General features: G+C 45.6%; 1 protein-coding gene across 1 annotated transcript in view; it reads right to left on the bottom strand.

The window, feature by feature from the left end:
- LOC136625621 (amine oxidase [flavin-containing] B-like) overlaps positions 1–24825 on the bottom strand; it is a 106878-nt gene extending 82053 nt beyond the window's left edge. The window contains exons 1-4 of the mRNA XM_066599975.1: positions 24669–24825; positions 17801–17895; positions 5264–5401; positions 1381–1485 (exon numbers count right to left, since the gene is read on the bottom strand). Coding sequence (XP_066456072.1) covers positions 1381–1485; positions 5264–5401; positions 17801–17895; positions 24669–24756 — 426 coding nt within the window. The 5' untranslated portion in view covers positions 24757–24825. The remainder of the gene's footprint in view (positions 1–1380; positions 1486–5263; positions 5402–17800; positions 17896–24668) is intronic.
- Between the last annotated feature and the right edge of the window lie 313 nt (positions 24826–25138).

Genomic DNA, 25138 nt, shown 5'->3' with positions numbered 1-25138 from the left:
AAGAATAAACACCAAAAGAATATACAATTCCCATCCAGGTGTGGCTCTTGGTCAAATTTGAACCTAGAACTTCAGCACTGCAAGACAGCAGTGCTAACAACTAAGCCACCATGCTTTGTCTTTTTTTATTCTCCTTTTCCCTATTTCTCTTTCTTCCTTCTCCTCCAGTGAAAAGGAGAAGCAGAAGAAGGTAAAAGATAAGAAAAAGGAGAAGGAGGGGGAGGGAAGGAGGAGGAGAAAGGGAAGAAGGAGATATAGGAGAATAAGAAGATCTTGTTCACCTTCTTTTTCTTTTTTCTCCTTCTCCTCCTTAGGAGAAGAAGCAGGAGGAGAAAGAAGGAAGAAGCTTGATGACTCAGTGACTAGCACTATTGCATTGTGCTGGGATTCTAGGTTCATGGCTGATTATAGACAACATCTGCATGGAGTTTGTATGTTCTCTTTGTGTTTACTATTCTTGTTTTCCTCTGAAGAAGGGAGAAGAAAGAAGTTGTGTGGTGGCTCAGCTGTTAGCACTGCTGTCTTGAGATGCTGGAGTTCTAGGTTCAAATCTGTTCCGAAGCAACATCTGGATGGTGTCTTTGTGTTTATTCTTCCTGCTCTTCTCCTCCTCTGCAGAACAAAGAACAGGTGTGGTGATTCAGTTGTTAGCACTGCTGCCTTGCAGTGCTGGAATTCTAGGTTTAAATCTGTCCAAGAGCAGCATATGGATGGCGTTTTTCAAAGTTCAGGCAGGTGTTATCCTTGATGGGATCGGACCTAGTGCCCAAGCACTGAAAGGCAAAAACACTAACCACTGAGTCACATTCACACACACGTTAGTAATTACTTATTTCCATGGATTTCAATGGAAATTCGGAATCAGCTGTCCCAATTTAATATTATTTTTTGAAAAGCGGGGAAGCACTGCCACCTCGAATATTTCAATAATCACTCAACACTAGTTATTACCGTTAATTAGTTAACTAGAAAGATAGAGAGTGCAAGTTTTAGAAACACATAAATTTGTTTATCAGACATAAGAAACGAACGTAATTCAAAACCTTGAACTCTCAGTCTTTCCAGTTAGCACACAAAAAGCTTTTGCTTTAATTACAAAAAGGGGTGAGCGAGCACGCTCGTTTAAGGCTGATGCTCGAGCGAGCATAGGTCTTTTCGAGTAACTGATTACTCGTCCGAGCACAATACGATCTCTTTCCACCACCACCCACCCCCACCCCACCTCCCCGCTCCCTTCCGCCCCCCTACATGGTGCTCAGACGAGTAATCGGTTACTCGAAAAGACTGACGCTCGCTTGAGCATCAGCCTTAAACGAGCGTGCTCGCTCATCTCTAATTATAAACCTTTTTAATATACACCTTGAAATGATGATATCATACCTCACTACTCCACTTATCCATAGTTCTCATGAAATTGTTATAATCCAAGTAAACCAGAGGATTATAAGCCGGAGGAAAAGCTCCATGAAATTTGTATGATTTACCCTAAAATTAAAAAAGTAAAGTTGCATTAATAGACATATAATAAATAATGTGCATAGTCATTATCAGAGGTATAAAAATGTTCTTTGACTTGATCAGATTTCAACTGACCTACATTTTTTTTTTCAAACTTCCTTCTTTGGTGCTTGTCCTGCAAAGCACTTTCATTCTATGACTAGTTATTATATAGAATAACTACTGATGACCACAGTTCTAGTGTGTATTACATGTACTGTATTGACAATGTCATCACTGATGCAGGATACAATTGACAACTGGAAAGAAAGAACGCCAGAACATGTAAAAGAGAAAAGTTTGTGGAAATCGTCTATCAAAAGGGTACTTGCAAGATGAATAGAGCAAAGTGCACATAAGAGCAGCAATGATAACCTTAAGGGCTCTTTCACATGAGCGTATGTGATTTTACATTTTCTCGTCTGTGCCGTGTATTGGCATGAATGGATGATTTTCCGCGATCATGGCCAGAGGTAATCAGCATTTTCTCGTCCATTGACACGACTGCAAGCGTTGTTTTTACCAAAAAATACGTCGCACCCTGGAAAATGCTCACTTGGCATAAATACTTGGGAAGCCTTCAAATACTTCAACAGAGGCACCTCTAAGCTTTTCGCAGCATTGGATGCTGCAAAACTGTGTCCCCCTCACTTTTTTCCCAGCTGCCATAGGAGTCTATGGGAGCCTGCGCCATATTGCAGTCAAAAGATAGTTCCATATCTATCTTTTTACTTGCCGTATATTCACCTCTGCCATATTTTAATCGCTAATGTTCTACTTTTCATGGCTAGATGTTTTTAAGCGCCGTATATTCGCCCATGTTAACGAATGCATTAGAAACCAATGCCTCAGATGGTCATGTATATCAGTCGGCCGTAAAAACACGCCATATGAATGAAGGCTAACTGTGTAATGCTGTACTACTGCAGCACAGAACATAAAAAAATATGTCAACCATAACTTTACACGGTTCAAGAATACAGTGATAGAAGGTTGGGTGTACTGGCAGTCCACATCAGTTTCCAACACTCTCTAATGCATAAAGGGGTTGTCTAGTTAATTTACTCTTCCTTAGTCAGACCTCATCTGGAATCCTGTGTGCACTTCTGGGCACCCTACTTTAAAAAAGACATAGTCAAACTGGAGCAGGTTCGGAGAAGAGTTACCAAGATGGTGAGCGGTCTGCAAATCATGTCCTATGAGGAACGGTTAAGGGATCTGGGAATGTTTAGCTTCCAAGAAAGAAGGCTGAGAGGAGACTTAATAGCTGTCTACAAATATCTAAAGGGCTGTCACAGTGCAGAGGGATCAGCCCTATTCTCACTTGCACAATGAAAGACTAGAAGCAATGGGATGAAACTGAAAGGAAGGAGACACAGATTAGATATTAGGAAAAACTATCTGACAGTGAGGATGATTAATGAGTTAAACATGTTACCTCGGGAGGTAGTGAGTGAGTTCTACTTCAATGGAAGTGTTTAAACAAAGGCTGGCAAAATATCTGTCTGGGATGATTTAGTGAATCCTGCACTGAGCAGGGGATTGGATCCGATGACCCTGGAGGTCCCTTCCAACTCTACCAGTCTATGATTCTAATTTTGAAATTTAAATGTCAAGAGCAGATGTGTTAAAACAGCCCCACTGTTCTCCCAGTCTCTGTTAACAGCAGAAGTTAGATGACTGCTGCCTGCCAATCAGAGGCCGCAACACCACTATTTGGAACTCCTAACATCATGGGGCCCATAATGTGAGTGCTGAAGCCAGAAAAACAAGTAATAATGCTGCAGCCTTTTATTGGCAGGCAGTGGTCATATGACTTCTACTGTCTGCCGAGACCAGGAGAACAGCAGACCTACAGAGCTGGATTGATGGGGCTGAGGATGTGTAAGTACTGCTTGATTTGTTATTTTACTACATTTGCACCTGACATTTAAAGGAGATGTCTCGAGGAAGCAGTGAATTTTTTTTTTGCCCAGTCCCCCCCATTAAGTATACATTACTAAGCCACCCTGTAAATGACATTTCTAGCTGGTTTGTACTTACCGTTCCAGCGTTTCAGCAACTTATAAAAGTTTCCCCAAGATGGCCGCCGGCTCTTTTCCCGTCGCTCGCTGCAGCCCGACGTGCGCGCTCCCGAGACGCTGCCAGCTGTGTCTCCATGACAACACGACGCCCCGCAGCCGCCGACCGGACCCACCGCAGCCGCCGACCAGTCACCCACCGCCAGGCAGCAGGTAACCGGCGCTAGCCCCCGGCTCCCCAGCGCTACGCTCCCGGCTCCCCAGCGCTAGACCCTCAGCCCAGGTGAAGGCCCCGGAGCCCAGCGCTAGGCCCCGGAGCCCAGCGCTAGGTTCCGGAGCCCAGGTGAAGGCCCCGGAGCCCAGCGCTAGGTTCCGGAGCCCAGCGCTAGGTTCCGGAGCCCAGGTGAAGGCCCCGGAGCCCAGCGCTAGGTTCCGGAGCCCAGGTGAAGGCCCCGGAGCCCAGCGCTGGGCTCCGGGGCCTTCACCTGTCAGCGAACATCACCCCCGACCCATCACTTACCTGGGCGGCTTGTCGGGACAGCTGGACACCTGGGCGGCTTCTCAGGACGGCAGCTCCAGTTTCTGCACCTTCCTCTAACAGAGGATGGTACAGAATGGCCGCTCCAGCACGCTCCCGAGCAGTGACAGCTCGTCTGCGCATGCGCAGAAGAGCTGTAGCGGGGAGCACACTGAAGCGGCTCGTGCTGAAAGGAGAAGACCGGACTGCGCAAGCGCGTCTAAAAAAGCAAGCTGCCAGCGATTTTAGACGGAACCATGGAGACGGGGACGCTAGCAACGGAACAGGTAAGTGGAATAACTTCTGTATGGCTCATACTTAATGCACGATGTACATTACAAAGTGCATTAATATGGCCATACGGAAGTGTATACCCCCACTTGGTTTCGCGAGACAACCCCTTTAAGTTTCAAAAATTAACCAAACAACCCCTTCAATGAGTGATGTGCTTGGTACTCCACTTAATTTCTGTTTTGTCCAGTCCAGAGTAACCAACATATCTTGGCTTTTGATATGTTGATAGACAGTGGAATTCACCTCACCACCAGAACAGAGACATCTGAGAATTCAGAGTACACTTGGATAAATAGTCGGACGTGAACATTAATAGATCTGACCTCTACTTAGCTTCGAATCAATAGGAGCTTGGCTCTGTATTATATTTTATACATGGCTCTGGACACTGCACAGCTGCCTTGAGTCACCAGTCATGGACTCCACTGGTGTCTCTCATCTCAGCTGGCTTGGCCACCACTTAGTCCAATAATTCTTAGTAACTCCAAGTTCAGCTAGTTCACCTGGACATGTTACAACTGCAGCCTGGGGTCCCATCCTTCAGATTGAGCTTCACTTGGTCTCCTTTTTGTAGATGCTACTTTTCTTGGTGCATTTCACTCCACGTCAATGCAAAAAATGTCCTGCTCTGCATGGTCTGCTAATATGAAGTCATACTTCTGGGTATGGTGGAACAACACAATTGTACCCATCAACCATTCAGTATGCACATGGAAACCAGCCACTAAGTCATCATAGCTTTTCTTATCAATTTCACAACATTCAATCGTCATCATTCGTTTTAAGCACTCCTTTGCAAATGTCCCTATGTAATAAATATAGTTACATTATTTAGGTACCATGAAAGTATCTACAGACTACTGTCACCAAATTTCTCCAGCAGGACAAATTCACATCTACGATGAATACAACCTGATGTCAATGTTTGTCTTACCTTTGTATGCTGGAGAAGATGGCCATTTAAATATACTTTATATGTCTCCACACCCAGTTCTTTTGCCATTCGTAATAACCGATTTTGTGCTGGTCCTAGATAAGCACCTCCAACATCCACATATTTAACTTCCTTGTTCTTTTAAGAAAGAGAGAAAGAGAATATGTTTCTAAAATTTAGTTTCCCAAATCCATTAATACTTAAATTATGGCATACTAATAACTATTTTATGGCATTTAATTATATTTTTCATCATGTATTTATCTGAAAAATTACCACTTAAGGGCGCCCACCCACTGGCGATCTTTTTCCCTGCGAAATTCGCAGCATTTTTTTCTCTGCAGGGGTCTATGGGACTTGTAATGTTAAAATCGCGATCGCGCAAAATCACGATTTCGCGGTAAATTGCGATTTTGCGCGATCGCGATTTTAACATTACAAGTCCCATAGACCCCTGCAGAGAAAAAAATGCTGCGAATTTCGCAGGGAAAAAAATCGCCAGTGGGTGGGCGCCCTTAGGCCTCCTTCCCACGAGCGTGACGGGCTCCGCCGCGTAATATTACGCAGTGAAGCCCGTCACGGCGCCCCCCAGAGCCCCTATACTTACCTGCGGGAGATAGCGTGAAGCCGCTTCCCCGCCCACCGCCGTCGCGTCGTGTGACACGCCCACCGCGTCACGTGACGCGGCCGGCAGTGTCACGTGACGCGCCGGCCGCGTCAAATGACGCTGCGGCGGAAGGTGGGGAAGCGTTTTTTCACGCTATCTCCCGCTGGTTACAGCGGGAGATAGCGTGAACGGACGGCTTCCATTGACTGCAATGGAAGCCGTCAGCGCGTACAGCCCGTCCTCACCCGCAGCAAATAGAGCATGCTGCGGGTGAGGACGGGAGAAATCGTGGTGCGTAATTCCGCGGTGGAATTACGCATCGTGAGCATTGTGCTATTAGGTTCAATAGAACCTAATAGCAGGGGGCCACGCAGCGGATTTTTGCCGCGAATTTACGCGGTGTAAATCCGTTCGTGGGAAGGAGGCCTTAGGGTACATTCACATGTTGTGGTTGAGGTGCAGTTGCTAACCACATTTGAAAACTGCATTTAAAAACTCCTTGCAGTTGAACCACAAATGGTTAAGGATTAGAGATGAGCGAACACCAAAATGTTCGGGTGTTCGTTATTCGGAACGAACTTCCCGCGATGTTCGAGGGTTCGTTTCGAACAACGAACCCCATTGAAGTCAATGGGCGACCAGAGCATTTTTGTATTTCGCCGATGCTCGCTAAGGTTTTCATGTGTGAAAATCTGGGCAATTCAAGAAAGTGATGGGAACGACACAGCAACGGATGGGGCAGGCGAGGGGCTACATGTTGGGCTGCATCTCAAGTTCACAGGTCCCACTATTAAGCCACAATATCGGCAAGAGTGGGCCCCCCCCCCCTCCCAACAACTTTTACTTCTGAAAAGCCCTCATTAGCATGGCATACCTTTGCTAAGCACCACACTACCTCCAACAAAGCACAATCACTGCCTGCATGACACTCCACTGACACTTCTCCTGGGTTACATGCTGCCCAACCGCCCCCCCTCCCCCCCACAGCGCACACCAAAGTGTCCCTGGGCAGCCTTCAGCTGCCCTCATGCCACACCACGCTCATGTCTATTTAGAAGTGCGTCTGCCATGACGAGGGACCGCAGGCACACACTGCAGAGGTTGGCACGGCTAGGCAGCGACCCTCTTTAAAAGTGGCGGAGCGATAGCCCACAATGCTGTACAGAAGCAATGAGAAATTGAATCCTGTGCCACCGCCATCAGGAGCTGCACACGTGGGCATAGCAATGGGGAACCTATGTGCCACACACTATTCATTCTGTCAAGGTGTCTGCATGCCCCAGTCAGACCGGGCTTTTTAATTCATAGACACAGGCAGGTACAACTCCCTATTGTGAAGTCCCTGTCGACCCACAGCATGGGTGGCTCCCTGGAACCCACCGGCGGTACACAGAAATATCCCATTGCATTGCCCAACACAGCTGAGGTAGTAATGTCGTGCTTAATGCAGGTGGGCTTCGGCCCACACTGCATGCCCCAGTCTGACTGGGGTTCTTTATAAGTGTACAGATGTAGTAAAAACTCCGTGTGCACCTACAGCATGGGTGGGTGCCAGGAAGCCACCGGCGGTACACAGAAATATCCCATTGCATTGCCCAACACAGCTGAGGTAGTAATGTCGTGCTTAATGCAGGTGGGCTTCGGCCCACACTGCATGCCCCAGTCTGACTGGGGTTCTTTATAAGTGTGCAGATGTAGTAAAAACTCCGTGTGCACCTACAGCATGGGTGGGTGCCAGGAAGCCACCGGCGGTACACAGAAATATCCCATTGCATTGCCCAACACAGCTGAGGTAGTAATGTCGTGCTTAATGCAGGTGGGCTTCGGCCCACACTGCATGCCCCAGTCTGACTGGGGTTCTTTTCAAGTGTACAGATGCAGTAAAAACTCCGTGTGCACCTACAGCATGGGTGGGTGCCAGGAAGCCACCGGCGGTACACAGAAATATCCCATTGCATTGCCCAACACAGCTGAGGTAGTAATGTTGTGCTTAACCCTTTCCAATCCAATTTGTATATGGTTTTCCTAGGGGGCTTACTCTTTTTCTGCCGTTATACAACGGCGCTATATGCTGGCTAAAGCCAGTACTGCATGAGCTGACACGTAGGATAGGCTCCGACAGCAGAGAGGCTGGCAATATACAGTAAGAGAACCCCGACGGACGTCTACCAACAAAGGAGCTGTACAGCCTTAAACCCTAATGTCTTCACAGGTCAGACAGTGGACTGGAAAGGGTTAATGCAGGTGGGTTTCGGCCCACACTGCATGCCCCAGTCAGACTGGGTTTCTTTATAAGTGGAAACAGATGCATTTATAATTCCCTGTGGACCCACAGCATGGGTGGGTGCCAGGAAGCCACCGGCGGTACATAGAAATATCCCATTGCATTGCCCAACACAGCTGAGGTAGTAATGTCGCGCTTAATGCAGGTGGGCTAAAAATTAATTTGATTACACTGTAGGCGAGGGCCCACAAAAATTGCTGTATCAACAGTACTAATGTACATCAGAAATATTGGCCATGGCCAGCCAAGAGGGCAGGTGAAACCCATTAATCGCTTTGGTTAATGTGGCTTAAGTGGTAACTAGGCCTGGAGGCAGCCCAGTGTAACGAAAAATTGGTTCAAGTTAAAGTTCCAACGCTTTTAAGCGCATTGAAACTTATAAAAATTGTTCAGAAAAATTATTTGAGTGAGCCTTGTGGCCCTAAGAAAAATTGCCCGTTCAGCGTGATTACGTGAGGTTTCAGGAGGAGGAGCAGGAGGAGGAGGAGGAATATTAGACACAGATTGATGAAGCAGAAATGTCCCCGTTTTGGATGGTGAGAGAGAACGTAGCTTCCATCCGCGGGTGCAGCCTACGTATTGCTTACGTATCGCTGCTGTCCGCTGGTGGAGAACAGAAGTCTGGGGAAATCCAGCCTTTGTTCATCTTGATGAGTGTTAGCCTGTCGGCACTGTCGGTTGACAGGCGGGTACGCTTATCTGTGATGATTCCCCCAGCCGCACTAAACACCCTCTCCGACAAGACGCTAGCCGCAGGACAAGCAAGCACCTCCAGGGCATACAGCGCTAGTTCAGGCCACGTGTCCAGCTTCGACACCCAGTAGTTGTAGGTGGCAGAGGCGTCACGGAGGACGGTCGTGCGATCCGCTACGTACTCCCTCACCATCCTTTTACAGTGCTCCCGCCGACTCAGCCTTGACTGGGGAGCGGTGACACAGTCTTGGTGGGGAGCCATAAAGCTGTCCAGGCCCTTAAAGACTGTTGCACTGCCTGGGATGTACATGCTGCTCAATCTACGCACATCCCCTGCTACCTTGCCCTCGGTACTGCGCCTTCTGCCACTAGCGCTGTCGGCTGGGAATTTTACCATCAGCTTGTCCGCAAGGGTCCTGTGGTATAGCAACACTCTCGAACCCCTTTCCTCTTCGGGAATCAGAGTGGGCAGGTTCTCCTTATACCGTGGATCGAGCAGTGTGTACACCCAGTAATCCGTCGTGGCCAGAATGCGTGCAACGCGAGGGTCACGAGAAAGGCATCCTAACATGAAGTCAGCCATGAAGTCACTTTCAGGATCCTCCTCCTCCTCCTCCTCCTCCTCAGGCCATACACGCTGAAAGGATGACAGGCAATCAGCCGGTGCACCGTCAGCAGCGGGCCAAGCTGTCTCTTCCCCCTCCTCCTCATCCTCCTCATGCTCCTCCTCCTCCTCCTGTACGCGCTGAGAAATAGACAGGAGGGTGCCCTGACTATCCAGCGGCATACTGTCTTCCCCCGCCCCCGTTTCCGAGCGCAAAGCAGCTGCCTTTATGGTTTGCAGGGAATTTCTCAAGATGCATAGCAGAGGAATGGTGACGCTAATGATTGTAGCATCGCCGCTCACCACCTGGGTAGACTCCTCAAAATTACCAAGGACATGGCAGATGTCTGCCAACCAGGCCCACTCTTCTGAAAGGAATTGAGGAGGCTGACTCCCACTGCGCCGCCCATGTTGGAGTTGGTATTCGACTATAGCTCTACGCTGTTCATAGAGCCTGGCCAACATGTGGAGCGTAGAGTTCCACCGTGTGGGCACGTCGCACAGCAGTCGGTGCACTGGCAGCTTAAAGTGATGTTGCAGGGTGCGCAGGGTGGCAGCGTCCGTGTGGGACTTGCGGAAATGTGCGCAGAGCTGGAGCACCTTTCCGAGCAGGTATGACAAGTGTGGGTAGCTTTTCAGAAAGCGCTGAACCACCAAATTAAAGACGTGGGCCAGGCATGGCACGTGCGTGAGGCTGCCGAGCTGCAGAGCCGCCACCAGGTTACGGCCGTTGTCACACACGACCATGCCCGGTTGGAGGCTCAGCGGCGCAAGCCAGCGGTCGGTCTGCTGTGTCAGACCCTGCAGCAGTTCGTGGGCCGTGTGCCTCTTATCGCCTAAGCTGAGTAGTTTCAGCACGGCCTGCTGACGCTTGCCCACCGCTGTGCTGCCACACCGCGCGACACCGACTGCTGGCGACATGCTGCTGTTAACACATCTTGATTGCGAGACAGAGGAGGAGGAGGAGGAGGGTGCTTTAGTGGAGGAAGCATACACCTCCGCAGATACCACCACCGAGCTGGGGCTCGCAATTCTGGGGGTGGGTAGGACGTGAGCGGTCCCGGGCTCTGACTCTGTCCCAGCCTCCACTAAATTCACCCAATGTGCCGTCAGGGAGATGTAGTGGCCCTGCCCGCCTGTGCTTGTCCACGTGTCCGTAGTTAAGTGGACCGTGGCAGTAACCGCGTTGGTGAGGGCGCGTACAATGTTGCGGGAGACGTGGTCGTGCAGGGCTGGGACGGCACATCGGGAAAAGTAGTGGCGACTGGGAACTGAGTAGCGCGGGGCCGCCGCCTCCATGATACTTTTGAAGGACTCCGTTTCCACAACCCTATACGGCAGCATCTCAAGGCTGATGAATTTTGCTATGCGGACGGTTAACGTTTGAGCGTGCGGGTGCGTGGCGGCGTACTTGCGTTTGCGCTCCAACAGTTGCGCAAGCGACGGCTGGACGGTGCGCTGAACTACACTGCTGGATGGGGCCGAGGACAGCGGAGGTGAGGGTGTGGGTGCAGGCCAGGAGACGGTAGTGCCTGTGTCCTGAGAGGGGGGTTGCATCTCAGTGGCAGGTTGGGGCACAGGGGGAGAGGCAGGGGTGCAAACCGGAGGCGCTGAACGGCCTTCGTTCCACCTTGTGGGGTGCTTGGCCATCATATGTCTGCGCATGGTGGTGGTGGTGAGGCTGTTGGTGTTGGCTCCCCGGCTGAGCTTTGCGCGACAAAGGTTGCACACCACTGTTCGTCGGTCGTCAGGAGTCTCTGTGAAAAACTGCCAGACCTTAGAGCACCTCGGCCTCTGCAGGGTGGCATGGCACGAGGGGGCGCTTTGGGAAACACTTGGTGGATTATTCGGTCTGGCCCTGCCTCTACCCCTGGCCACCGCACTGCCTCTTGCAACCTGCCCTGCTGATGCCCTTGACTCCCCCTCTGAAGACCTGTCCTCCTGAGTAAGCGTTGCACACCAGGTGGGGTCAGTCACCTCATCGTCCTGCTGCTCTTCCTCCGAATCCTCTGTGCGCTGCTCCCTCGGACTTACTGCCCTTACTACTACCTCACTGCAAGACAACTGTGTCTGATCGTCATCGTCCTCCTCACCCACAGAAAGTTGTTGAGACAGTTGGCGGAAGTCCCCAGCCTCTTCCCCCGGACCCCGGGAACTTTCGAATGGTTGGGCATCAGTGACGATAAACTCCTCTGGTGGGAGAGGAACCGCTGCTGCCCAATCTAAGCAGGGGCCCGAGAACAGTTCCTGGGAGTGTTCCCGCTCCTGAGCAGGTGTCATTGTAGTGGAGTGAGGAGGCTGGGAGGAAGGAGGAGCAGCAGACAGAGGATTCGGATTTGCAGCAGTGGACGGCGCAGAACTGCGGGTTGACGATAGGTTGCTCGAAGCACTTTCTGCCATCCACGACAGGACCTGCTCACACTGCTCATTTTCTAATAACCGTCTCCCGCGTGGACCCATTAATTGGGCGATGAATGTGGGGACGCCAGAAACGTGCCTCTCTCCTAATCGCGCAGCAGTCGGCTGCGACACACCTGGATCAGGAGCTCGGCCTGTGCCCACACCCTGACTTGGCCCTCCGCGTCCTCGGCCGCGTCCACGTCCTCTAGGCCTACCCCTACCCCTCAGCATGCTGTATTACCAGTGATTTGATTTCACAGGCAGCTAATAAATTGGCGCAAGACTGCAGGCCAAATATAATTTTTTCCCTTTTTTGAAAACGAAAGGCCCCACTGCCTCTAGTGAATGTATAATCTAAGTTTAATAACTGTGCTGTTTTCCTGCTAATGTGTCACAGAACGTGAGGGTAGCAGAGTTATTAACTCTGGCAGAGCAGGTATTTTTTTCCCCAATTAAGGAAAGCAAATGGCGAAGCCAGCAGTAAACCGTAGCTGGGTGCGTCTGATTTTTAAAGGTTGCACACGCAGCCGACACGTGTCCACCGCCCTTAGGACGGACAGAGGCAGGACAAATAGAAATATTTTCCGTTTTTTTGCACCAAAAGGCAGCACTGCGTATATTCAATGAACATGAGAAGTTTAATAACTGTGCTGTGTCCCTGCTAATGTGTCACAGAACGTGAGGGTAGCAGAGTTATTAACTCTGGCAGAGCAGGTATTTTTTTTCCCAATTAAGGAAAGCAAATGGCGAAGCCAGCAGTAAACCGTAGCTGGGTGCGTCTGATTTTTAAAGGTTGCACACGCAGCCGACACGTGTCCACCGCCCTTAGGACGGACAGAGGCAGGACAAATAGAAATATTTTCCGTTTTTTTGCACCAAAAGGCAGCACTGCGTATATTCAATGAACATGAGAAGTTTAATAACTGTGCTGTGTCCCTGCTAATGTGTCACAGAACGTGAGGGTAGCAGAGTTATTAACTCTGGCAGAGCAGGTATTTTTTTTCCCAATTAAGGAAAGCAAATGGCGAAGCCAGCAGTAAACCGTAGCTGGGTGCGTCTGATTTTTAAAGGTTGCACACGCAGCCGACACGTGTCCACCGCCCTTAGGACGGACAGAGGCAGGACAAATAGAAATATTTTCCGTTTTTTTCCACCAAAAGGCAGCACTGCGTATATTCAATGAATAATAACTGTGTTGTGGCCCTGCCTACACAATTCTTTCCCTGCAGTATCAATGGAGGGTGCAATGCTCTGCAGAGGCGATTTTGAGAAGTAAAAAAAAATGCAGCACAGCTAACAGCAGACAGCACAGTACTGCACACGGTTAAATATGGCCCTAGAAAGGACCGTTGAGGTTCTTGAAGGCTACACTCACTCCTAACACTCTCCCTGCCTATGCAACACTTCTGTCCCTAATGCCGGGTGCAACGCTCTGCAGAGGCGATTTTGAGAAAAAAAAAATTGCCACTGTTAACAGCAGCCAACACACAGCTATCAGTGGCCCTAATAAGGACCTTTGGGGGGTCTTGAAGCCTACACTAACTACCAATTCTTTCCCTACAGCAGCTCCGGTACAAACAGCACTGTCCCTCATCTAACTCACACGGCATCTGAGGCGAGCCGCGGGAGGGGCCGACTTTTATATTCGGCGGACACCTGATCTCCCCAGCCACTCACTGCAGGGGGGTGGTATAGGGCTGGAACAACACAGGGGGAAGTTGTAATGCCTTCCCTGTCTTTCAATTGGCCAGAAAAGCGCGCTAACGTCTCAGGGAAGGAAGTGAAAGTAACCCGAACACCGCATGGTGTTCGTTACGAATAACGAACATCACGAACACCCTAATATTCACACGAATATCAAGCTCGGAAGAACACGTTCGCTCATCTCTATTAAGGATTTGCAATGCAGTGAAACACATTTTTAGCGTTGACTTGTAAAAACGTTGCATGGCCATATGATACATATTTAGTGATAATTTAGTGATAGTGTCAATCCCTTCTGCATGAAATAGTACTACTGTCAGCCTGCACTAATTGGTGGATACATCTATGCTATGGTGTGAAAAACACCAGCAATTAGCAGTGGGCAGGTGACATAGCATTTGTCATCTGCCTTTTATCTTTCCATCTGCTGACTGCTATTATACCATTAGCATCCTAACCTATTAACTAAACCACTGTATGGTAGATCTAGCAGACAATGGGCACTTGCTTATATATGGCATCTGCCTACTAATATCCAGTGATCTGTGGTACACTGTCTGAGGAGATTAATAGTGGTTGGGATTTATTAGCTCCTGGTGCCGAATCACATGATAGAAGAGAGTGTATGGTTGTACATTGATACCAACTGGTAAATGGGACTGCATTTAATATCAGGCACATGCTCAGTTAGCCATTGATGTCATAATTAAAGATATCATGGTGGCTTGGTATTGGGATATATGACCAAGTAACGCCAGATGGATTTAGCATTACAGTGATACAGTAATAAAAAACATCCAGCGAATCATAAATGCTGGTTTATACATAATAAACTGTGGATTCTGTGAAGACCACCCTCTATACCATACCTTACCTCTCCTCTTAGGACTTTTTATCATCAAGGGATGAGATGATAGTAGGAATTATTCCCTTACACTAAGAGAGAATTCCTGGTTCGCTACAGAGCTGATCGGAAATAATCATGCAGAGAGACTCTTGTGAGAATATATTTTCATATATTTAGACTCATTAACACAGTTGAAATAAAACTCCATGTTTGAAGTGATAAACCGGTTATACTACTCCTGTTGATGTGCCACCTGTGAATTCACTATGGCTGGTTTGAATATCTGACAGCCAACAATAATTGGTTTCAGTGACACAGGGTATTGATCTCCCTGGTGTTATATTGGAGTTTTGAATAAATATCACAATGTAGAGTATTGCTTATATACGTACACGCCAAGATAATTTAAATGATATTAGAAATAAAGGTTATATTTTAAGTGTAGTTCTTTTTAGTGATATAAAATAGTACTACTTAAACCAACTTGTCAGTTTTCAAATGTTACCCCAATTATCAGTATGGGGCTCCCTAGACAAATTTCCCTCTCAGTGAAAAAAACTATCTTTCACTGATAGTGGAGAAACACGCACCAGTAACTGTTCAGTTGAGTGACCTATTTCAACATCCTTTAGGAATGTATCCGAGGGAAAAATCTTTTCCAATCTTTTTCCCATTTAGATTGATTCTTTTTCTTGTTTGGGCACTATTCTCTGAAATGTGTGATACAGGATAGGATACAGAATACTCTATCATATCAAGTCACAAACATTGGTGGGCACATGCTTGATTTTAATTTTATATGAATAAAAGTTATATTTCTAGTTCATAACTGTAAGATTTTCAAAACTTCCTTGAACCCAACATTGGACCTCTGTGTTTATTTCATCATATGGTGCAATTTGGATCATGAAAATGTTACTTAAAATTGTATAGATATGGATGCGTATTCAAGTATATAGATGTGGATGAAAAAATGGATCTGTCACACAAAAAGATGGGAGATATGCAGCAACAGTTAAAGGGTTGTTGTCTCCTTTATTGAGTATAGTAGCTAAAGAGTCTAAAGATACTCTGACACTATCTTCTGGTACTCCTCTAAGAGAACAGCATAAGGTAGTGATGCTCACACTGATCACAGTAATATGTCTCATGTATATATTTGTGTAGTGCATAGAGGATCACTTTAAATAGTCCTAATACTAATGAGTTCCAGGCTAGTCCCACCTAGCCTCCAGTCACTGACTGACAGCTGTCTGCCTATTGCTGTACATAGAGAGAAAGCTGCTAATCATTGGCTTAAGGGTAGGTTGGGGATGACTAGCCTGCAGCTCATGAATATAGAGGACTAGTCCTCTATGTGGCTGTTACTAATAAGATGCAAGTTTCTGCCAAACTACTGCACAGATACCTGCAGCAGACATATCACTGGAGTCAATGTACTTTACACTAGCTAGTACTACCGTAAGAGACAGCTATTTAAAAAAATGGTCACAGATTCCCTTTAAATGTTCTGGTATATTTATTTTTTGTGTGGATTGGGTCACTGTTGCTTAGCAGTGGTTAACATGACATGCTGTTGCATAGCAATGGAGAATGCAAGATCAGTGAGTAGCTGGGCATGCCACGATAGTGTCTGCAGATAGCTTACATTTACTTAGGTATGTCAAATATCCTGAATGCTTTTAATGTTGTATTTTCCTGCTGCTAGGAGGTGGGTTTTGTTTACCGATTGGTTTGCATGTATATGTTAGGGTAGTTTCACATCTACACTTTGGGTTCCACTTTCCTGCTCGGTTCGGGGAGCAGGAAAAGGGAATCTCTGCAGCCAAACGTCTCCATCTCTGAATGGAACCAAACAGCACCGGATGGACCCCACTGACTATAATGGTCAGCTGCCTGGCTTTTGAATGGAAGAAAAAGTGCTGCATGATTTTTCTTCCAGTATCTTGAGCCGGATCTGGGACGTAATCTCCGGTTCTGATGCAAATGTGAAATGGCTTTACTGATTATATAAACTTTACTGGTGTTAATTGATATATGCTTGAAAAAGACTGACACAATGAAAATGTTGCATGATAGATAAATAGAGCTGATTTTAAATGCACTCAGGATGCTGTCTTTGAAAGTATTTATTATGATATAGTGTGTGTGTCAGTTCTTAGACCTATCTCAGCTTCCATTTTATATTAACCCATTCAGGCCTGGCTATAGTGCCATCCATTTTGTGTGTAGTTAAAGTGCATTGGTAATTTTCCAGATGCCCTTTCACCCATTTACTCACTCCTGCCTGTTGATTTTCCCTTTCGTCTCCCACCTGTATCTATTGGTGTAGAATTAGCATTAGTAAACCACATTGTGTGACCATGTACTTGTTAATGAAGTCTAAGCAAAATCATTGAACTAGTAGCTGGCTACTCACTGATACCCCAAAGAGGAAATTCAGATTAGGGAAAAATCTTCTAATAAAGATTATTAGTTGTGTGAAGGACCTAGCCCGACAGGAAATATATTTTCAGAATCGGACAGGCCAGCTGAACAAAATGCAGCTTAACACATTGAAGTGGGGGTCCAGAACACCTCCCAAATGGCATATCCGCGTACCTGGTTATAATTTATGTGTCATGATTGATATCACTGAATAGGTAAAATCATGACCGGAAATATGACAGGATATATTTCCGATCAGAAGGACTCCTGCGAAGATATTTTGAGGTGTGTTCTGAGGAAGCTTTAAAACTAATGGTCTCAGAGAGACCCAGGGTGAGGCTTCAGAAATATGCCTCAGCGTAAGGCTGCTCCCATGACTCTGCATGAAGCAGAACCTTGGGCCAGATATCCCAAATCTGGTATCTTTCTTTTCTTTTTTTCCTTGTTTTATTTTAAAATACTGTCTTGTTGTGTATGCCTGTATACCCTTATACTCCCGTGTAACAACCTTTCTGTATATCCTTGGTAGATATATATATATATATATATATATATATATATATATATATATGCACAGCTAGTCTTTTTTTAAATAAATCTGCAATTTATTAGCTGAACCTTGTCCATTTTAAAATGAACCATACCTCCGATGGATCAGGGGGCGATTTATGCTTTTCTGTCTGCATGTGGCAGGCCCCCATGAAAGCTGGTTACAAATCCACCTGTAATCTCACTAGAGAAATTGGACTCTGCTGTGGCAATTTGGACACAATGGTTAGAGTGATCGTCTCTCCCCTCCTGATCTGTGACATTTATACATTCTACTGGATTTATACATTCTACTGGATTCACTTCTGTCTTTGGCTCAGATGATTGCAACAAAATCTACACTTCAAAATGCATTAAATACTGCGTATGTGTTGCCAGCTTAAATAGAGTTAACTATAGATGGACAAAAGAGTATAACTCACTCGTATAGTATGTGTTCGTCCACCAACTCTGTCCTGAGCCTCTAACACAATGACATTAAGTCCTGCCTCTGTTAGCAGTTTAGCAGCTGAAAGGCCTAAAATAGCAAAACATAAACAATTACAAAACTTTAAATATTCGCAGGTCATTAGGAAATGATAAATGTTAAAGGGAAATTTACACAGATTGGCTTTTCACAAATTTATTATGAGGCGCCGCCATCTTAATACATTATTTGCATTTCTGACTATGCATGTGCAGGGAAGGACATATACTCCACAGACGAGCAGGCACATATGTCAGATACAATTTATACTCATTTCTAGTGTAAATTTCGAAATCTGTCAGGCCAAGGAGGCCATGCCTGAGCCGCTTTAATCATACCCATCTTTTTAAAACATTCCAAGGCAGATTTAAAAATTTTTAAAGTCACATATTTTTAGTTTCAAAAATGTGTGCGCCAAAATTTGTGACTTTAAAACAGCATCAATTCTTCTAGGTATACACAGTTTTTGAAGGAACTCGGCAAGGAGGTTATTCCAAATATTTTGGAGAACTAACCACAGAATTTCTGTGGATGTAGCCTTTTGAAATCCTTGTCTCTTCATGTAATACCAGACAGACTCAGTGATGTGAGATCAAGGCTCTGTGGACGTCATATCATCACTTCCAGGACTCCTTGTTCTTCTTTATACTGAAGGTAGTTCTCAATGACATTGACTGTATGTTTGGGGTAATCTACCTGACAGTATTTCATGATGTGAAGGTATCTGTCATTATTTCTCAGCATTAAGGAAAACATTAATCTTGACGAAATCCCTAACTACATTTGCTGAAATGAGGCTCCAAATTTGCAAGGAACAGCCACCATGCTTCACCATTGTCTGCAGATACTCATTATTGAACTTCCTCCCAGTCCTTCAGTGAACAAAGTACCTTCTGTTACAGCAAAATATTTCAAATGTTGACTCATCAGTCCAGAGCACCCGCTGCCATTTTTCTTCACCCCAGTTACTACATTTTAATGCAGAGTTACTTGCTCTTGTTTCTACGTCAAAGGAATGGTTTTTTGGCCGCATTTCTTTCATGAAGACTACCTCTGACCAGACCTCTTCAAACGGCTGATGGGTATACTTGGGTCCCACTGGTTTCTGCCAGTTCTGAGCTGATACCGCTGCTGGATATCTTCCAATTTTGAAGAAAAGTAGGAAGGATGTCTCTTTCATCTGCTGTACAAATTTCCTTAGCCGACCGCTGCGTTTGCAGCCCTCATTATGGCCTTCTTTTTTGTGCTTCTTTGAAAAAGCTTGAGCAGTACATCTTGAGTCTCCAGTCAGCTTTGTAATCTTTGCCTTGGAGAGACCTTGCTGATGCAGTGTAATTACTTTGTGTCTTGTTGCTGTGCTCAGGCTTGGCATGGTGTACGACCTGTGACATGAAAATATCTTCCACAAGCTCACCTTTGTAGCAGAGTTTGACCTCCTACATAGCTGTTTCTGTTTGGTATAATTTTTTTAGTCATACACCTCTCTATAATTCTATAAAAGCCATGACTTTGTGCAAATGTACCTAGAAGAATTGATGCAGTTTTAAAGGCAGTGGGCGGTCACACCAAATATTTATTAAACTTAGATTTCTATATTGCATATTCGCTTTGCATTTTGTTATTGACACAAAATAAACTATTACCATGTTTCCCCGAAAATAAGACCTACCCCGATAATAAGTCCAACCCTAATTTTCAGGGGGGAGTTCTTGAGCACCAGCTCTGATTGGCTGATGCAGCGCTCGATGAACCAATCAGAGTAATTGCTTGCTGGAGGCAGGATATTCAAGCCTCGCTACCAGAAAGAAATGCTCTGTCAGCATTCAGGAGTACATGGAAGCTTGCAGCAGCACCAGAGACCAGCGCGAGGGACCTGAACGCCAGCTGCTAGGTGAGTATTATAAGACACCCCTTGAAAATAAGACACTGTGCTCCCTTTGGGGTGAAAAATTAATATAAGACAGTGTTTTATTTTGGCGGGGAAACACGGTAACACTTCCATTTTAAAACCCTTTTTAGTTTGCTGCAATGTTTCCACACTTGGCTAATACTTTTGCACAGTACTTTACATCAGGAAAAAAAACATAAAACGTTTGGTACCATGTCAGCCAGTAGAACAAAATGTTATTGTTGTCAATCAGGGAAAAAAATCATATTTTAGATGTAATGCCTTTTAATGGCTAACAAAAATAAAATGATATTAACAGCCCAAGCTTTGGAGATTACTTAGGTATCTTCATCTGGCACGATATAGCATTTTATTTCATCATGCCTGATGAAGAGACCCAAGTAGTCTCCAAGGCTTGTGCTAATAACATTTTCTTTTTGTTAGGTTTGTTCTCTCACTGAAAGCAATAACGTTTCATACATCAGAGCTATGGGATCCCGTATGTATATCAATTAATTATGCAATGGGATTATTGCCAGACATTTGTTCCAAATACCAACTGCATTTTAATATGAATTTCAAATATCATTTTCCAATGCCGGAAGTATGATAATTACACTTTCCCAAATCACAAGATGTTACAATATATTTAACATACAGTTATAGTTAGAACTTCGTTACAGACAGATATTTGAACTGAAACTATAAGGGTATATTCACATATGGCAGATTGCAGGATTTGTGGAATCCCTCCAGCCCTGCTGCTGGGGAATTACCTCCAGCCCCGCTGAGATTAAGGGATTCCCCTAGGGTTCCCTTCATTCCCACCGGGGACTAACAGGAGCTTACAGCGCTGTTCAGCCGAGCAAGGGCCTTCAAGGCTGCTGTGGCGATGTCTCTCTCTTATCTCCGAACTCCCAAACAGCAGCACATTTTTTTCCGTTGCTCATCAGCGTTGTTTCAATGCCAATACAGCTCAAGACTTCTGTGTGGAAAAACAAACCCAAGTTTTTGGCACAGTAAGCCTCGATTTTTTTGCGCAGCAAGCTTGTGCGCATTTTTCATGACCATGTGATCAAGCTCTGAACCTCATTTACGTGGCAGCTCATTCACAGCTACTAAGTCCACATACAATGTCACAATGTCATGCATAGGACTAGCAAATAGAATTCTGAATGAGGCCTAAGGGTGGCTACCCACTAGCGACATTTTTTCTTGTGATGCGAGTGAAAACACATGATTATGAAACCAATGATTTTCAATGGTTCCATACTCATTTGTGATTTTTACTCTTAACTCTTGCAGCGCACAGAAAAATCTGTTGATATCGCTCAGTGTTTTCAATTGGGCCGCAGCAGCGTTAGCCCTATTAAAAACATAGGGAGTACATCGCGGACTTCTGCTACAGCTGTGACAGCTATGGCAGAGGATTCCTTCATCTCCGCAGGGACCGTAGGGATGAAGGAATCCTTTGCCACAGATGTGGCAGAAGTCCGTGATGCTATCCCATTGCTTTCAAAGGGGTCGGCACTGCTATGGCCCCATTGAAAGCAGTGGGTTGCAGGCAACCTCCGCAGTGATCATTTTCAGAGAAGGGCTTGAAATATAACCCCTTCCCTGAAAATCATCCCTAGGTGAAAAAAAAAAAATTATACTCACCTAGAAGAGCCGTCCAGCTCTTCTCTTCGGCCCGGCAGTCTTCTTCTGTGTTCTGGAGGCCTGGAATTGAAAAATCCCCTCCCCCCCAGAAAGTGCTGGTCTCATTGGCTCATTCTCATTATCAACTATATTCCTACATCTCCCAATGGGCTATCACCATTCAGATGGCCAAGCGCAGAGTTTGTCTCTGTGCACTCCCCATCCTCTTTCCTTTCACAACCAGTCACAACAGGAAGCCCTTGCTGCAAGGAAAAATGCCTGCTGAAATCTTTGCAGGCAGCTGGCAAGGGACCAAGATGGGGAGGGAAGGGGGAGGAAGTTTAGCAGAGCTGCTGCTAAACTCCCTCCCACTTGCCTTTTCCAGCAGCCCCCATAGGAGTGTATGGGACCAACAAGCATATTGCCGCTGGAAGATAGCTCCAGAACTATCTTTTCCAGCAGGCCATTTTTACGCACTGAAAAATCACCCATATGAAAGGATGAATTGGAATCCAATGCATCAGATGGTCACGATTTTCGGCCAGCGTTTTATCGCAGAAAAATTGCCACAATAAAACGCTTGTGTGAAGGCAGCCTGAGGCTCATTTTCCTCAAAGTGCAGTATTTATTTGATAACCTTTTTCTCAATAAGAATTTAGTAATCTGTATTTTACAATCATTGTGCCCTTGTTGTAATGGAAATCAGTTCTGCATGCACTGATTTTCTGGTGAGCCTTTGAGGCTGACTGCACATCTGCGCTGGAATCTACATTCAAAGGTTCCGTCGCTGATTCAGCACAAAATGCCGGGAGAAAAAAATCCTACATGCGGGCCTTTTTCATCTGGTCAAATGCTGGACAGCTGAGCGGAAACCAAACGGATCCGATTATAATCAATGTAGTCCATTCGGTGCTGTTCGGTTCCGTCATAAGACGGATCCATTTAGTCAGGGGATTTCCTGTTCCTGTACCCATAGCGGAGCAGAAAAATGGAACCACCAACACAGATGTGAAAGTAGCTTTATAGGCCCATAGCATGCTATGGAAAAGCAATTTTTTCTACCCACGAGCGGAAATCAATTGTAATTATTAGAGATGAGCGAGTATACTCGCTAAAGGCAATTGCTCGAGCGAGCATTGCCTTTAGCGAGTATCTCCCCCGCTCGAGACTGCAGGTTCGGGTGCGATCTCCTCTTCGTTCCGCCCCGCTCTCCCCCGCAGCTCCGTGCCCGCTGCTGGCACCCGAACCTGCAGTCTCAAGCGGGGGAGATACTCGCTAAGGCAATGCTCGCTCGAGCAATTGCCTTTAGCGAGTATACTCGCTCATCTATAGTAATTATCCATTCACAGGGAAAAAGTTGCAGCATGCTCTATTTCTAGGTGGATTCCGTGCGTACGGTTTCAATTTAAGTCAATGGAAGCCGTCCGACGCGCAGCCCTTCCCCAATCATCATTGGGAAAAGGTCACGGGATCTGCATTATCGCCTAAAGACGGCGTGGCATTATCTGTACTGCGCACATGCGTCAGCCGCACATCCGCAATACAGATAAGAAGACTGTGGACAGGTACGCGGGGGTCACCAGCTGGTCACAGGTTCGGATTCTGCTGCGGGATCCCGCACCCGGAATCTGACCTGCCCGTGTGCAGGCGGCCATAGATTTCAGCCTATACATAGTAGCTTTTCCAAGGAGTCTGAACTGTAATGAAAGAGAGAGACTAACTGCTTGAAATAGGTGTTTCTTAGACCTCCTGTAGGCACTGTAGCTAAGCTTGTAGGCCCATATCGCAGTTCTGCATTAATGGAGCTGAAGTAAAAAGCAGCTAAGCAACAAACAATGAGGAAAATAAATAGCAGGTAATCATCCCCTATACTTACTGACTTTCATATTATGTTAAAACTCAGTACAGGACAATCCCTTCAAGTTTACTGGAATATGTTTTAATTTCAGTTGCTCAGCGTAATCTGTATCTAGTCACCAATCCAAATTTTGGGAAACTCAGTTTAGTTTCATAGTTCCACAGCATACCAAACAAGGACAAAAAATGTATAATAAAACTGACACTTGGCAACATTTCACTGCAGCAGCATTATTCTCTCTGCTATTAATGTCAAGAACTTAGTTTATGTTCCGCTTGTAACAGCTTGTTGTAGAATGTGACTGGTAAACTTACACCATGGTCTGGCCTCTAGCTATACGACAGATAAAAAACATCAATTAAAATGTAGGGAATGTACCACTTTATTACTTTGAATAATTTAAAGTACATTCTGAAACAGTTGTGTCTAAGGCCTCATGTCAACGGGAGCCGCAGCAGAATCTGACCCTGCCCGCGGCAAAGGACACTGCATACCTGTGCAGGCAGGCGGTAGCGTCCATGCAGACCTCTGCACTTCCGGGTTCTCTGTACTGCGGATGGTCTGCACAGCTCACCGTCGGACATGCCCAGTACAAATTTTTAAAAACCAACTCCTGCTTTCCCGCGGAATCCGCGGCCCATCTGCAATTCAATTGTGGACGGGCCACGAATCAGACGGCTTCTATTCATTTCAATGGAAGCCGTCTGTGTGGGATCCGCATTGGAATGGAGCATACTGCGTTTTTTTTTCGGACCCAAATCTGCATACTTTATTTAATTTGCAGACACCCATGTTTCCCTATGGGCAGCTTGATTTGTGGATCTCCTACAAATCAAATCAAATCAAAGCTAATGCAAAATGATTTCTCAAAACTGTCAGAAAAGGACAAATTTTGAGCAATCGTCTTTGCATGTAAATGGGGCTTTAATGTTTTTTCTTTCTAGCTCAGAGAGGCATCATTATTACCAAATAGAGATAAGTAATTTATAGGACTGAGCTGACAGGTTAACAAGAAGTGTATTACCACTGTGTTAGACAACAAATGAGAAAAGATGGAAACGGCTTTAGCCGACTTTATCCTCATTAGGGAAATTAAGTTCCATAATAACATGTTTTGCTCATCTGTGTCTGCAAATAGCTCTGCTATAAGCATATGCTTACCTATTTCAATCACAGAGAAATAACTAGAAAGTAATCATACAGTCAGATATGTCAGAACTATATCATTTTCAGCAGAGTCACCCTAAACAGAAACACCCAGCTTTCTACCAAATTCTATCCTTACACTAAAGTTTTCACCTATTAGTCAAAGTTAATTTTAAAACTTTGAGTTTTCTGTATTTGGAGAATAAGGAAATTATTCATATATTCAAATGTTTAATTCATTAAATAATCATTAGCAACTACAGGTGTTATACAGCAAATCATAATTCAACAGACCTGAAATGCCTCCACCAATGACTATCACATCATACGTGTCTCTCATGGTCCTGCTTTTCTCTTCTAAGGAGCCTTGGTCAAAATGCATGGGTGACTTGTCCAGGCTATGGCTGTCAGAAGGGAGTGCTTTCTCTGCTATTGTACTTTTGCAGCTCGTTACTTAGAGCTGGAAAGCAGAGTATTCTGGGATTGGCTGCTAAAGGAGTGGGTGTTAGGAATGTGCTTTCATCTGGAAGCTTTCCCATATTAACAATCTACTGTATGTTATCTGCTCTATTGCAATATTTCAAATCGCATGTAAATGCTTAGTGTGCTTAAAATCATCATATAATATGAAATTTCAGTCAATGATCCACATTGTAAAAACCTCAGTTAAATATTAACTCTCACTGCAGCTTTCTCACATGGTTTATATTACTTGCTTTAACCGATTAAACTGGTTATGCAATTAAGAAAACTGTAGCCCATGC

Source organism: Eleutherodactylus coqui, chromosome 4 (genome assembly GCF_035609145.1).
Source record: "Eleutherodactylus coqui strain aEleCoq1 chromosome 4, aEleCoq1.hap1, whole genome shotgun sequence".
Lineage (NCBI taxonomy): Eukaryota > Metazoa > Chordata > Amphibia > Anura > Eleutherodactylidae > Eleutherodactylus > Eleutherodactylus coqui.
This window is presented reverse-complemented; position numbering and strand designations above follow the sequence as displayed.